This window comes from Histomonas meleagridis (genome assembly GCF_020186115.1).
Source record: "Histomonas meleagridis strain 2922-C6/04-10x chromosome Unknown scaffold_61, whole genome shotgun sequence".
Classification (NCBI taxonomy): domain Eukaryota; phylum Parabasalia; order Tritrichomonadida; family Dientamoebidae; genus Histomonas; species Histomonas meleagridis.
The window spans coordinates 2,616,332-2,632,037 of record NW_027150931.1 but is presented as its reverse complement, the minus strand read 5'-3'; the positions used below and the strand labels follow the sequence as shown (position 1 = coordinate 2,632,037).

Sequence of the window (15,706 nt, the reverse complement as noted above, 5' to 3'; positions counted from 1 at the left end):
TCTGTCACAAAGACAATTTCTTACGCCCTCAGTTAGCTTTCTTCCACAACTTATGTCACGTCAAGCACGTTGTCCCCATCTCGAAAGCAGACGCTGTCAAACGCCAACGCACTGTCCCTTACATCAACTTGGACAAGTTCGCTTACGGACTCGAACACACTCGTTCCATATGATACAATAGTTTCATCCCAAACAATTTCGCTATCACAAACACTGTCTCAATTTGTATTTTCCACTTTATCTCATCTCTAACATCTACAAATTCATTAACTCTATCACAAACAATGAAGCCCTCAACAACACTCTCGCAAACGCAGTCACGAAAATTATCACCAACTTTAACTCAGTTACATTTGCATACTGTTTCGCTTACGCTCACCTTTTCACATACTCTCACATTATCACACACCAAAGTCGCATCAAGCACATGGATCCCAGATCCAACAAGTGCTTTCACCAGCTCCAATGCATCCACTAACTCGAATACATTCACAAACTCATTCACAGAAGCGTCTTCCCTCAACTCGACTCTTTCACCAACTTTTTCGCTTGTTCATTTGCTCTCTTTCACGCAAACTGTTGTGGTCATTTGCTCGTACCTTTCGCTATCACAAATGGCCTCTTTCATCGACCTATCACACACTATTGCTTACGTGAGCACTGTTTTCTACGAGTACTCGATACTTCATTATTCCACTTATTTCAGTTACTACTCGTTGGTCAATGTGTTTTTCGCTCAAAATGATCTGAAATCGAATTCGCTCGGTAAGGACGCGCTCGTTGGCCTCGTTTGCGGATGCGTAGCTGCAGTTTTGATCATTGCTGGCGCAGTGGTGTTTCTCTTCCGCCACAAGAGAAAAGAAGATGAGAAGATAGCGGGAAATTCTATGGAATCAAAGAGTGAAATAGATGAAGACGTAGTACACAAAGCAAATGTAGCAACATGCCTCCAGCAGGAAACTGACCAGTGGATATGAGCAGTGATGTAAAAATAATTCTCATGAGGTAATCTATATATGAGTTTTTTCATGAATTAAAAACATATATGAAAATCTCAAATTTGAGGATGAAATAATGAATATATATATAAATCAAAATATGGCTATATTAGAAAGCATTTGAAATATTGTTATTAGATAAATCAATAAAAGATTTAATTGAAATTATTCTATTTTATTCATTTCGAATTATATTTGTTATTTCATTTGGTTTATGTCTTTCTTATGAAGTTCCCAGTCATTCTTTGATAGTTCTTTAGAATATTAAAAAAAAATCTACTTGTAACTGCTGTTCCAAGGAGTTTTAATTGAAGAATTTCTTTTCTTGTATAATAATGCGCAAAATATAATTATTTCTTATCTCCTATAAAATCTTGTTGAATGAATTAATGTTCAATCATTTTTATAAGTAAATATTATGATTTTTGTGATTTTAACTCAATTAAATATCTTTCGGAGACATATAATATTCTATAGCATTGAACAAGAAGGTATTGTTGTTAATACTAAAGATATTTATTTGTTTGAATAATTTTATATTTCAATATGATATTTGGAATTTAATTAAATTATTTTTTATAGCAATTATGTTAGTATCTTAAAATGGTTATACAAAAATAGTTAAATTACTTATTGAACAAAAAGGAATTGATGTTAATGCTAAAGGTGTTTGCTTGTTTTAGGAAAAAATTTATATTAATAATTTCATATTTCATAATAATGTTGTGTGCGTCTTGACAACCACTTTGGTAATATAGAAAATAAATTACTTTTTGAAAAAAGAAACAATTGGTGTTAACATTATTACTTGGGATCGTACTGAACCTTGAACACAAAAAAGATACATCGGATATCAAATATGTTTTTTGTTTGCAAATATGCATAAAAATAATTTTTCGAAAATCAAATAATGAAAAATATTTTGAGATATCTTTAATAATATTACTTCTTTATTATTTTATATGCAAACCAATTTCTTCGTTCAGAATATTGGAAAACGGTTTGTTATTCTTTTGAAAACCTTCTGTAATTGAATGCTTTTTTGAATGTAAATGATCGTTATTTAGTAATGCCTCTTTTCAGTAGCAAACTAGGGACAGAACTCGAGAAAATTAGCGGTGTTCTAACTCCAAAAGAGCTTCGAAATCAGGCGAAAGAAGCAATTGTTTCATTAACTAATTGTACTTTTCCAATTCTTCAAATCAATCATCCAATAATAAATACAATTCTTCTTATATATGAAAATCCGAAGTATTCAAAAATCAGAATCAATTTTACACCGATTTTAATTGATGGCATTCTTCAATATTGTTTTTCAGGAGAATCTTTATCCATAATTACAAAATGTCTTTGTATGGATATAGAACGTATAGATTGGGAACAATCACGAAATTTAAATTATTTTACCTCATCATCAATTAACAAAAATTTTCCTGACTATTATCAAATTCAATCATGTTTTTCTATTTCTATATCTCTTATGTGTCATACCGACTCATCTATTTCGGGGACGTCATATGTCAATTTTCTCCAACTTTTAGATACAGTTGTACAAGAAATTGATAATACAAATTCATCAACCACATTTACAGAATTTTGTCACAACAAGTTTGGCCCATTGTCCGATTGTTTTGGTGGCTCACTTCATTTTATCTTATTTCTATTATTTAATGATTTATCATGTATTGCCATCAATGATCCGCTCAAATTTCTTCTTATAAGCACAGCGCCCATTGATTTGATATTTGACATCTTAGAGACCATATTAACCACACATTCTAAGGTCTTTGAAGCATGTCCAAAACTTGGAAATGTCTTTGAAGGAACAGTTATTTCCTCATTAAATGATCCAAAGTCACTTCCGTTCATCATAAGCTTCATACAAGTCTGTTCATTAACACATCCGTCTTTATGCATGTCAATTTTTAATGAATATATTTCATATTTTAAATATGGAGCAACTAATTTAATATATTCTTTATATTTATTTCATTCATTTGTATTTCGAACTAATGAAAACATTAAAAAGTTTTTCATCAAAACAAAAGAAATAAATTTTTTCATTTTATTAATTAAATGTTGTAATAACTTAATTCAAATGAATGGGAAACCATTAAACTCATTAACAATAAATTTAACATCTAAAAAATATCAAAACATATTAAAAGATGAAAACAATTTTATTCTTATTTCACCAATTGAGATAACGTTTGGAATATTACATTCATTTTTTAATGATAATAATGACAAAGAAGAAGAAAATGTTAATGTAAAAGAACTTTATGTAAATTGTTATTCTTATTTCAAAGACATAATAAATTATTCATTAAAATATTCGAATTTCCAATCATTTCAATCAGTAACAAATTCTTTTTATGAATTGTTTTATATTAACTATAAGAACAAAATCGAAAATGAAACATTTGAAACAATAATAAATTTCGATTTGTTTTGTAACACTAAAGAAATGACTGAAGATGAACGAAATTTATATGAAATCAATCAAAAGAACAAAGATTGGAACAATTTCTTAATCCAACTTATACAATTATCACCAGAGATCTGTAATGATCAATGGGATTATTTATTTGCGTCAATCTTTGGTAACAATTATGAAAATAATTTATCGCCATCATTTGCGTCACATTTCTCGAATGAAATCATTATAAACATATTAAAATCATTAATTATTACACGACCTTTTCCAACACAATTCATCACCGACTTTATAATCTCAAATATAACACGATTTGATATCCTTTGGCCAATTATTATGGATTTATTCCAAAACAAAAATCTTGAAAATGAATTATTCGAATTATTTATCGATTTCATTAATAAAGCTTTTATCGATATTACTGAATTAGGTATCTTAAAACTTGGCTCCGAAATCATAAAAAATCTTTCGAAACAAAAGAAGAAGAAATTATTAAATCAATTAAAACATGTATTTGCACAATCTTCACAATGTTTAAATAAAGGATTTAATGAAATATTAATCATATTAAATCCAATATATTATATAAATGATGAAGAAAATATTACAATTGCATTTTCATTATTTAATCGAATATGTGATGAATGTATATATAATATTGTTAATCAAAACATTATTAAAATGTTCATCGAAATTACTTTTAAATATATATCACAAAAAGAATCAATTAATGTGTCATTAAGTTCATTCGACGTTTTATGGAGTTTAGTAAAACAAATGAATTATACAAAAGAAAATTGGGAATTTGTATTACAAACTTTAATTAATGTTTGGGAAGATGAACGACAAGATATTGCACAATGTTCAATCAAAACATTCTTTACGATAATTTCTTCTGTTTTTAATGATATTTTTAAGTTGTTAAATTCATTTAAATCTTTTGTATATGAAATATTTCCAAATGAAATTAAGAAATTTAATGATAATAACTTAAATATAAATGTTTTCCAAACTGTTTTATATGAAATTTCACATTTTATTTTGAATTTCTTAGATGTGTTTGATTCCAACTTAAATGATTTGTTCGATTTGTTAATAAAATCACAAGAAAAATTAATCATAAATTGTAATGCACATGAAACTAATGTTAATGCATTACAATTTTATTATTGTTATTATTCTTCAAATAATTTAAACGAAGAATTGGAAAATAAACTTCTGAACTCATTTTACATATTAATAAATGAAAAGTTCGCTAAAATTGATGACCAAAACGCAATAATCGTTTCACAGTTCGGAAGAATGTTGGGTTATTCAATCATTTCATTGCGCGAAAATATTACCGAAAAACAACTTAAGAAGTGGTGCGATTTCATTGTTTTCGTTGGATTGAACTTGAAATCTGTCGACGTAATTAACGTGGGCACACAGAGATTGCTGGAGTCAATACAGAAAATGTTTCCATTGTCTGAGAAATATACGATTTTGTTGTATGAGGCATTTGTGAAATTGTGTTGTGAGTGTAATTTGGAATTCGTAAGAGATAAAGTTGTGTTTTACTTATGTAAAATGTGTGATGCGGCACATTACGAAGATGAATTGTTTATAATGTGCAAGAAAATTTTGCAGTATAAAGAGTCAAGTAAAATTTATGATAAATTACTGCAGAAAGATTTGACGTTTAGAAAGGAAAACAGAAATGAAGCAAAGGAAATATGCATGCAAATTAAAGATCGATTTAATGGTAATGAAAAATTGGAAAAATTGATTGAGTCACTTGAAAATGAATAAATATACTATGTATTAACGCTACTTCATATTATCACAAGATTTAATTTCATTTTCGAAAATTGAAATTTTCTTTTTTGATGTTAAAACGACCGTTAAAGAAATCACAAAAAATTTGTAAAGTTTTGAAAACATAGATTAATAATTATTAATATTCTAATATTCTTTTACACATGAGATGAACCTCTTCTGAAACAATAAAAATTATATTGACGTATTGATGTGTAACGGCACATTAAAAATGAAATTCTTTATTATGCAAAATGTCAATTTATCTAATCTCAGTTAAGAAAAGTTTTCTTGTAATTCTTTTCTCTCGTTCAAAGTGTTTTTTTTAAGTTAAACACAAAACAGAAATTAATAATTAGAGTTCGTTTACTCCTTCTTTTGTTCAGCAGCGACCTTTGAGAGCTTGAGCTTTCCGAGGAACTTGTTGCGCTCTTCCTTGGTTTGGAATCTTCCATGACCGAACTTGGATGCTGTATCGATCCACTTGAGGTTGATATCTTCGGTGGCGATTCTCTTTGTGTTAGCGTTGATTGTCTTTCTGAGTGTGATTGTTCTCTTTACTGCACCAGAAACGGAACCTTTGATCATAACGAAAATCGTTTGTGATATTACCATAATGAGCGAAACCACCCATTGGGTTGATTGACTTCTTGGAGATATCGTATTCAGTTGAACCACTTTCATCAAGTTTTCCACCTTCGACGAGTTGGAGCTTGTAGATTCTCTTGTTCATTTCAGTTCTGTGGTGGAAACCATTGTTACCGGCACGTGCAATGGTCCAAAGAACTCTCATTGGATGCCATGGGCCAATACAGGCGACCTTCCTACGACCACGATGGGTCTTCTTTTGAAGACGCTTGCCACCAAAACGATGGATAACACCTTCCCAACCACGGCCTTTACCAACGGAGATGAGATCGATTTGTTCGCCTTCAGCGAAAACGTTTCCAACATTGATTGTCTTTTCGAGAAGTTTGACGGCATAGTCAACTTTAGCAGCAACATCACCACCGTTGATTTGGATTTCGATGAGTTCGGCTTTACGGGAACCAAGTTTGACAAGTTTTGGTTGGGTGTGAGCGATAACACGAACAACTGAGGATTGTTCCTTGATGTCTTGGATACGCTTCTTCATGTCATCAGCCTTCTTGTCGAGTTTGCCGAAGGCCTTCTTTTGCTTGGATTGAGCCCAATTCTTGTAATAGCAACGCTTCATTTCTTCACCAACAAAGCTAGCCCAGGCAGTAGTAACTGGTTTAAGACCATGGACTGTTTCCTTGTAACCGATGAGACCAACAACAACCATTGGTGGTGTTTCGATGAGTGTAACTGGTTCAACAGCTTCCTTCTTGTTAAGACGGGATCCAGCACGAACAACTTCACGAACAACATGTGTCATACCAGCTTTGTAACCAAGGAATGCTTGAAGTTGTGGTGGCTTGGATTGATCATCCTTTGGCCATGACCTTATTCTACCACGAACATGAGAGGCGCGACCACGTGGAAGAAAACCAAGAGAACCACGGCGTGGAGCACTGTACTTGCGATGAGACATAAAGAGAAAAGGTTCGACCATGCGGTTATCAATTCAAATTATGGGGCATCCCAAATCAGAAAGGTTTTGGGGTGCCTCAAATATGTTCATAATGTTTTTGTAATATTTTAATATTTGTAATAAACATATTTTGTAGTAGTTTAGAAAACACGTTTTTCTTAGATGAATTGAAAAATTTTATATTATAAATTATTTTTGGAAATAATTAATTGATTTTATATTTTTCTAACAACATTGAAACGTGAATGCGGTCATTATGGAATATTTTATACTCTAATGATATAGTAATTACGATGTGTTACTTCTTTTATTCTCGAGAATATATGTTTTTTTCACTTTTTTAAAATTCTGAATCTATCGTTCTGTCACCTAATTTAATTAATCAAAAAATTCTCGAATGGGAAATAGTCAAGCCAAGCTCGAACAAGTAAAAGCACTTCATGACTTCCTAGTTGATGAAGTAAAGGTATTAGAATCATTTCAAGAAATTATATTTAATTTAAATGAAGATAATATGATTGATTCTGTTGATAAAATTATGGATATGTTTAATTTAGATTTTTCACCATATCCTAACTATACTCTTAGCAAATTAATTTATTCATCATTTGTTTCACAAAAGAAGGATTTTAATATTTATGTTAATTTCCTAAACAAAATTGAAACCAAAGAAAAAGAATTAAACAAAAGTAATCAAGATAAATTAATTAATGTATTTGCGAATTATATTCTTATTATAAATTCACAAGAATCTTATTTTCTATTAGCGAAATTAATTGAAATGAATTTAATCTCAAAAAATTTAATTCAAAATAAAAAAACATTTTATTTTGTACATTACATGACAAATGAAACAATAGATCAATTAAAAATGCAAGGTTACATTCCATTTTTTAAATATTTCACTGATAATTATTTAAAGCTTTCAGAGAATGATTGGGAACTTCATAAACAATATGTTAAAGAAGGTGTTAATCCAAATGAAATTGCTAAAATGATTCAAAATGATGAACTAGAAAAACTTCAAGAAATATCATCACAAGAAAACTTTAATTATAATCAAATAATCGAACCATCACTTTATGAGAAATATTCATTCATTAATACAAAAGATGTGACATTAATTGATTATGCAGCATTTTTTGGATCTATTAAATGTTTTAGATACTTACTTATGAATGGTGCAAATATAAATAATGTTTGTAAATATGCTGTTGCAGGTGGAAATCTTGAAATTATTCATTTATGTGAACAAAATAATTTATCAATTGAATCTGAATTGGATATAGCAATTAAATTTTATCAAAATGATATATTTATGTATATTTATGAGAATAAAAATAATAAATATACAATTAATGAACTTATTGATTCATTATTTAAAAACAATGTGTTTCTGAATATAAAACTTTTTAGTTTTCTAATTGAGCAAAAAAGAAATGCTAATAATTTTGATAAAGTTGCCTTTTCTTCTGAAATTTGTTTATAAAATTTGATGTTTAATAATAACATTTAGAATTTCTTCACAATATTTAAAACATTACTTATGCTTACATCAAAATATGGACATGTGGAAATAGTTAAATTATTAATTGAGCAAAAATTGATTGAATTTAGTGAAAAAGAACTATTTTATTTTAGTTATTTAAAGAAGCTTTTGCATGTGCTTGTACTAATAATCAAATAAGTGTGGTAAAATTACTTCTTGATCAAAAAGGAACAATTTTCAAATCCAAATATGTTATTTCAATTTATTAAAACATTTTCACATAAATTTTATGGAAATTATATAAATTATTTCAAACAGCTTTGATGCTTACTGCCACCAATGGCCATACTGAAATAGTTAAATTGCTTCTTGAACAAGAAGGAATTGATATTAATGATAAAGATATTTATTTGTTTTATTCAAAATTTATTTTAATAATTTTATATTTCAAAATAATATTTGGAAATTATTCAAATTGTTTTGGACAGCACTTATTTTGGCATCTTATAACGGTCGTACAGAAATGGTTAAATTACTTCTTGAACAAGAAGGAATTGATATTAATGCTAAAAGTATATATTTGTTTTATTTAGTATTTATTTTAATAATTTGATATTTCAAAATAATATTTAAAAATTATTTAAATAATTTAATACAGCACTTATTTTGGCATCTTATAACGGTCGTACAGAAATCGTTAAATTACTTCTTGAACAAGAAGGAATTGATGTTAATGCTAAAGATATTTATTTGTTTTATTTAAAATTTATTTTAATAATTTTATATTTCAAAATAATATTTAAAATTTATTTAAATAATTTAATACAGCATTTATGTATGCATCTCAAAATGGTCACATAAAAACAGTTCAATTACTTCTTGAACAAGAAGGAATTGATGTTAATGCTAAGGGTATTTTTATGTTTTATTTAATATTGATTTTAATAATTTTATATTTGAAAATAATATTTGGAAATTATTTAAAATATTTGAAACAGCACTTATGAAAGCATTTTTAAATAAGCGTAATGAAGTTGTGAAATTACTTATTTCAAATGAAAAAGTTGATATCAATGCTAAAAATAGAATTTTTTTTTGATTAAAATTTCTTATCAATATTTTTTGGGGATTTTTCAAATTATTTGAAGTATTCTTATATAATGTACTATGTGCTAATAATATTAAAATCGGTGAAGCACTTCTTGCACAAGAAAGAATTGAGCTTAATACTATAGTTGTTTTTATGTATTTGAAATTTATTTTAAGAATTTATTATTTTAATATGATTTTTAATTACCAATCACCAGTAATTTGTGCATATCAACACTGTAAAGGTTTATTTAAAGCAATACTTGAGCATAAGAATTTTGATATTAATGCTAAATATATTTATTTGTTTTGTATAAAATTTATTTTTTTCATTTTATATTTCAAAATAATATTTGGAAAATATTTAAATTATTTTATACAGCTCTTTCTTACGCCTCAAAGTTTGGTTATTATTATTTTGTTCAATTACTTCTTGAACATAAAGGAATTGATATTAATGCTAAAACTATTTATCCTTTTTAATTAATATTTATTTTAATAATTTTGGAATTCAAAATAATATTTGGAAATTATTTAAATTATATGATACAGCACTTAGTTTTGCATCTGATATAGGTTGTATAGAAATTGTTCAATTGCTTCTTCAACAAAAAGGTATTGATGTTAATATTCAAGATCTTTATTTGTTATTTTTTACATTTAATTTGTTAATTTATTGTTTTAATATAATATTTGGAAATTATTCGAATTATTTTTCAATGCACTTATTCGTGCATCTATAAGAGGTTACACTCAAATAGTTAAAATGCTTCTTGAGCAAAAAGATATTGATGTCAATGCTTATGCAATTTTTTGTTTGTTTTGTTTAATATTTACTTTGGTAATATTATATTTCAAAATAATATTTGGAAATTATTTAAGTTATTTACTACAGCACTTATGTTTGCATCTAAAAATGGCCACATAGAAATAGTTAAATTACTTCTTGAACATGAAGGAATTGATGTTTATGCTAAAGATGTTTTTTTGTTTAACCTAAAATTTATAGAAATAATTTCATGTTTCGAAATTATATATGGAATATTTACATGCTATTGGAAACAGCCCTTAAGAAAGCAATCAAGAAGCATCGATTAGAAGTTATTCAATTATTTCATGAAAAAGGCATAACAAATTAGAAATTATTGAATAAATATAATAATTTTAATATTTTTTTTTTTTGAAATACTTAAGTATTGGATATCCAATACACTCATTTTTACATTATTATTATTATTATTATTATTATTATTATTATTATTATTATTATTATTATTATTATTATTATTATTATTATTATTATTATTATTATTATTATTATTATTATTATTATTATTATTATTATTATTATTATTATTATTATTATTATTATTATTATTATTATTATTATTATTATTATTATTATTATTATTATTATTATTATTATTATTATTATTATTATTATTATTATTATTATTATTATTATTATTATTATTATTATTATTATTATTATTATTATTATTATTATTATTATTATTATTATTATTATTATTATTATTATTATTATTATTATTATTATTATTATTATTATTATTATTATTATTATTATTATTATTATTATTATTATTATTATTATTATTATTATTATTATTATTATTATTATTATTATTATTAAAAAAAGGATGTAACTATAGGTTAGCTTAAAATTCTAAATTTTTGCAAAAAGAATATTATAATAAAGAAATCTTTCATTTGATTGATAATTTTTAACAAATGAAATTTCATTTAAATTATCTAAAAAATAATATTTTAAATGCAATGAAAGAATTTTTTTTATTCGGTTGGATGCACTTCATATGCAGAAGTTTCCTTTACCTTATTTCTATTTGCATATTGTTGGTAATTCTTTAACACCCTATGCACCACAGATTTCGCAGTAAATTCTGGATAATCGGATTGTATTTCCTTAAATATTCCAAGTTGCTTTGGTACTCTAAACGCATCTTCGCCATTTAACCTTGATGGAGATGAACCTTCAACAACAAGCGATGGATTAATTTGATCCATTAGCTCTTTGGTGATCACATATGGAGCGCCAATGATTACATCGTCGACATATTTCATTGCAAGAACGTTAAGGACTCGTTCTTGAAGTGTAAGAATTGGCATCGATGGACACATGAGGGATTCCATTGTTCTGTCGTCATGAACGCCAACAACTAAGTAATCGCCTAATTCTTTGGCTTTACGAAGAAATGAGACATGTCCAGGATGTAAAAGATCAAATGTACCATCAACATAGATAACTTTGTCGCCATATTTGGGCTCATTTTGATTGGAAAATTGAGCAATTCGATGGGTGGTTGGAATATATGTATGAAGGGATGCTGATGATCCGGCTATTTCTCGGATAGCTGGAAGGTTGATGTCTTCAGGAAGCTCGGATGCTGGAAGACGAAGCATACGACCAATAATGTTGGTGGTCGATATGGCTTTGGTTCGTGGAACAGTTGCAAACATGTTAGCCTTACGAATTTCTTCATAACAATCATGACCGTCGCCATTTAGAACAATATCGTCTCCGTGAACACATGCTTCACAACCAAGATTTCTAACATAATCAACTTGTGCAGTGTATGGTGCATTGGGAATAACTTTAGTAACCCACTTGCAGGATGAAACAATTTCTAATCTTTCTTGAAGTGTAAAAACAGGAGGACCTTTGTTTAGTTTGATTTCTTCGTCATTATGAATTCCAACATAAAGTTCCTTTCCAAGCTGTGATGCTTGACGAAGGAAGTTGAAGTGACCGAAGTGGACAAGATCATAGCATCCGTCGACGTAGACACGGTTGTATTTAGGCTGTGTCATTCGAAAATGGTTGGTTGTTTCGGTTAATTTAATTGAAATTTGTGATAACAGTCAAAAAAATTTCTGGGAATATTGCGATGAGTAAAGTATTCAAAATATTTTCTCATGGAGAAAAACGTGTATTTGTTTTATGATTCACAATTGAATATCACTGGCATTGATTTCTATGTCTAAAAATACTATAAAATACATTAATCTCTTTATGAATCATGAAAAAATTGTTTTAATCCAAAGAAGATAAATATTTGCGAATACATATTTATGTAAAAAAACATAAGAAAAACTCTTTGATCATGTGTTTTAAAGATGATATAAAAAATTTTATAAACAATAAAATTTTATTAATTCAAACATTAATATTAACATTCGAAAAAGGATTTTTAATCCTAATTCAACTAAAATATATAATTAGTTACATAATTTACATTCATTTCTGAATTATATTTTTCTCAGTCTTAAAGAAGGAGGAATGAATTTTTGACTTGATGATGTTCTTTTTGTTGGAATGAGAGGATTAAACAGAGAGCTCCTCTTAAGAGGTAAAGTTTGAGTAATTTGGGAAGAGGAATGTGGCTTAAATTCTGATGCTGCTGAATGAGAAACAGGAATTGAATACAGTGTGAGGTTATTTGGGGTGCCCTGTGAGGGGGTCTGAAAACCGTCGAGATCAAACGGTTCATATGTTTTGGAATTAAGGATTCCATGAGCAACGCCAATGGCTTGTTCATTTGTAATGTTAGACTCTGTAATGTCGGTTGTTTTATTGTCATATATACCATGAATGGTACGTGTACTTGGATCAAAGATTTTTTGTTGTTGGAAAACTAAACAAGCTTTAGTAAAGTCTGACTCGTAGTTAGGAGGAACGTCCCATTTCTCTTCAAGACGAAGACTTGATATGATGGCAAGACCAGAATGATACATTTGCATTTTTTTAGCAGCTGTTCGAATTCCCATTTTTGGAATGGATGGAAGATAATCACAACCTGATAGAACGCAACACTCTACAAACATTTCATGGGTCATTCCTGAAAATTCTTTGATTGAAAATATTTTCGTAAGCTCAATAAGATGGCAATTTCCATTCTGCTCGAGTTTGTAAACAGTCCGAGGGCATTTGTAAACAAGAAGGTCTGAGTCTTCAGTTATTACAATATCAACAATATGGTTATATGCAAGAAATGCAAGTTGTGCATCTGCTTCATATGGTGCAACTATGAACTCAATATTATGCTTTTTTAGCGTTGTGAGGAGTGGGTGAAGAACATCCGGTGTAATTTCAATTGATTTTGAATAATGAAAATCTGCTTCTGCTTTTAAACCTCTTTTTTCAAATTCTTCTGCAAGTTTATTGTGTTCTGCTCTCTTTTGTCTTCGCTTTTCGTTTGTGTATTTTTTGGCAGGCAAATCATTTCCATCAAAAACAACTAAAGGGCGGACTCTATTATCAATCAAAATTTGAATTCTCTTCATAAAGTATGATATATATTTTGTTGTGTGAAGTCCTTTTGCAAGTTCTCTACCACATGATAAACACCCTCTGTGAAGCCATACAAATCCATCAATTCCGGCCTTTTTTCCTGTAAATCTAGATATGTTCGTAATTTCTGTGGCATCCCGAACAGCCGGAAGCAGACCTTGAATTCCCATTGAAGTGATACACTTTCAACGAAAATTTAAGTTGAATTCTAGGGGCACTCCAAACGTTCTCCAAAATTTTCCGACTCATCGTATTCAGAAAAGCTTTTCATATGAATTGTTTAATTTTTAAATTATAGTGCATTTTTTATCCCATAAGCATAATACTCAAACAGAATTACCAATGTTCGTTGTTTCAAAAACAAAATCTCATTCTTGTTTTTCTATGTGGTATTTCATCCAAGAAGAATAACATCATTTTTACGATTAACTACAAACTACAATATGTGTGTGATTTTCTTTGTATAAGGATTGCACTTTGTTTTTAAGATAGAACATCTAAATTTATTAATATTTATTACTAACAAATAAAATTTGATAAATCATGATACCTCAAGCATGTAATCAAGATCTTCTTCTTTTTTGTCATATTGATCAACTGTATCATTATTTTTTAGTTCAATGCTAAGCTCTTTCTTTTCCTTTATGAAAATTCTCTTCTTTGCTGTCTTCCAAAGGAAAAAAGTTATCGAAAACCCAATGAAAAATCCGGCAGTTACATCATCTGGGTGATGCTTGTAGTCTTTGATTCTAGTGGCCCCAACGTATACTCCAAAAACAAAAAAAAGAAGACAAAAAAAGTCAGTTGCGATGTTTTTTCTTTTCAAAAGTTTTTGAATAAATAATGCAAAAAACGTAGAAAACGACATTGATAATGTAGAATGAGTAGATGGCCATGAAACAAATTGTTTATCTTTGGACTTATACGTGCATGTTTCATATGTTGAATTATATCCACATACTGAATATGTATCGGGGCGCGGCCACCCAACAAAACCTTTGAAAAAAGAGCATATAGCACCTGATGTACCAATAGCTATTAGAAACATCCAAAAACATGTAAATAGTTGAAAGCTACGAAATATTTTGGATATTTTTGTTAATGAAAATGCAATTGAAATAATTGATGTTGCCATTAAATAGCAATATGTTTCAAGGGTGTTTCGTGGAAAAACTTGGGTTTCAGCTTTTGGGTACGAAACAGAAGCATCATTAAATGGAATAATCATTGGATATGTTTTTACTTTCATTGATAGCTGCCAAAGAACTAATGCGACTGCAGCAAAAAATCCATTATAGAAATCAATATAATTAAGGACTTTCTTTGCATTCACAACAGAAAACATTTTATTAACGGTCACATACCTTGCAAAAAAAAAAAAATAATTAAAAAATTTCTCACAATATCTGATATAAACTCAAATTTTAAAAAGAGAAGGAAGAAAATATAAGTTATGAAATTTTGTTGAACAAAATCCATTAATTCTGATATTTCATTAATTGTAAATAATATAAAAGCAAGTGAAAGAATTTATTGGATGTTCTGTTTAGTCATATTTCTTAAATCCAAGGAGTGATGCACGTTCGCGGAAGCATCTCCTGCACATATTAATTCCATAGCTACGGATAACACCACGACGGCGTTGGCAACAGCGGCATCCACGTTCAAAAGAGCCTTTTGCGTGTTCTCGGTTGTGTTTTGGTACGAAGTTAGCTGGCATTCGTCAAGAAAGAAAGGCCATAACCGTCCCAACGTTCGTCACTTTTCGACAAATTTTGAATGGTTTATCAATTCAAACTTTTTCCAAAAATTTTGAGATTCGAATCAATGCCTATCGTATGGCATTTTTTTCGGTACTGACAATTGTATTTTCTCACAAATATTTAAACAGGGTTGTACATTATTTAATTGATGGAACTTTCGAAATCATTAGAATCAATTGTCTATAATCTCAACGAAAAAAATTTCGATCAATCAGTTCAAGCAACAATTAATTTATTTGTAGATAGGC

General features: G+C 28.4%; 4 protein-coding genes across 4 annotated transcripts; 1 reads left to right on the top strand and 3 right to left on the bottom strand.

Annotated features, from left to right (window-relative positions):
* Window positions 1–284: 284 nt before the first annotated feature.
* On the top strand, window positions 285–977 carry GO595_010836 (uncharacterized protein; the record flags this gene model as incomplete). Its single annotated transcript, XM_067913559.1, has 1 exon — window positions 285–977. One exon carries the CDS (start codon window positions 285–287, stop codon window positions 975–977), a length of 693 nt encoding a protein of 230 aa, XP_067769574.1.
* A 4,775-nt stretch (window positions 978–5,752) lies between these two features.
* Window positions 5,753–6,787, bottom strand: GO595_010835 (60S ribosomal protein L3; the record flags this gene model as incomplete). Its single annotated transcript, XM_067913558.1, has 1 exon — window positions 5,753–6,787. One exon carries the CDS (start codon window positions 6,785–6,787, stop codon window positions 5,753–5,755), a length of 1,035 nt encoding a protein of 344 aa, XP_067769573.1.
* Window positions 6,788–11,177: 4,390 nt separating this feature from the next.
* On the bottom strand, window positions 11,178–12,215 carry GO595_010834 (cytidyltransferase-related domain containing protein; the record flags this gene model as incomplete). Its single annotated transcript, XM_067913556.1, has 1 exon — window positions 11,178–12,215. One exon carries the CDS (start codon window positions 12,213–12,215, stop codon window positions 11,178–11,180), a length of 1,038 nt encoding a protein of 345 aa, XP_067769572.1.
* A 438-nt stretch (window positions 12,216–12,653) lies between these two features.
* On the bottom strand, window positions 12,654–13,865 carry GO595_010833 (exonuclease 1; the record flags this gene model as incomplete). The annotated part of the gene is made up of 1 exon (XM_067913555.1): window positions 12,654–13,865. The coding sequence occupies one exon, from the start codon at window positions 13,863–13,865 to the stop codon at window positions 12,654–12,656; it is 1,212 nt and encodes a 403-aa protein (XP_067769571.1).
* Window positions 13,866–15,706: the final 1,841 nt, after the last annotated feature.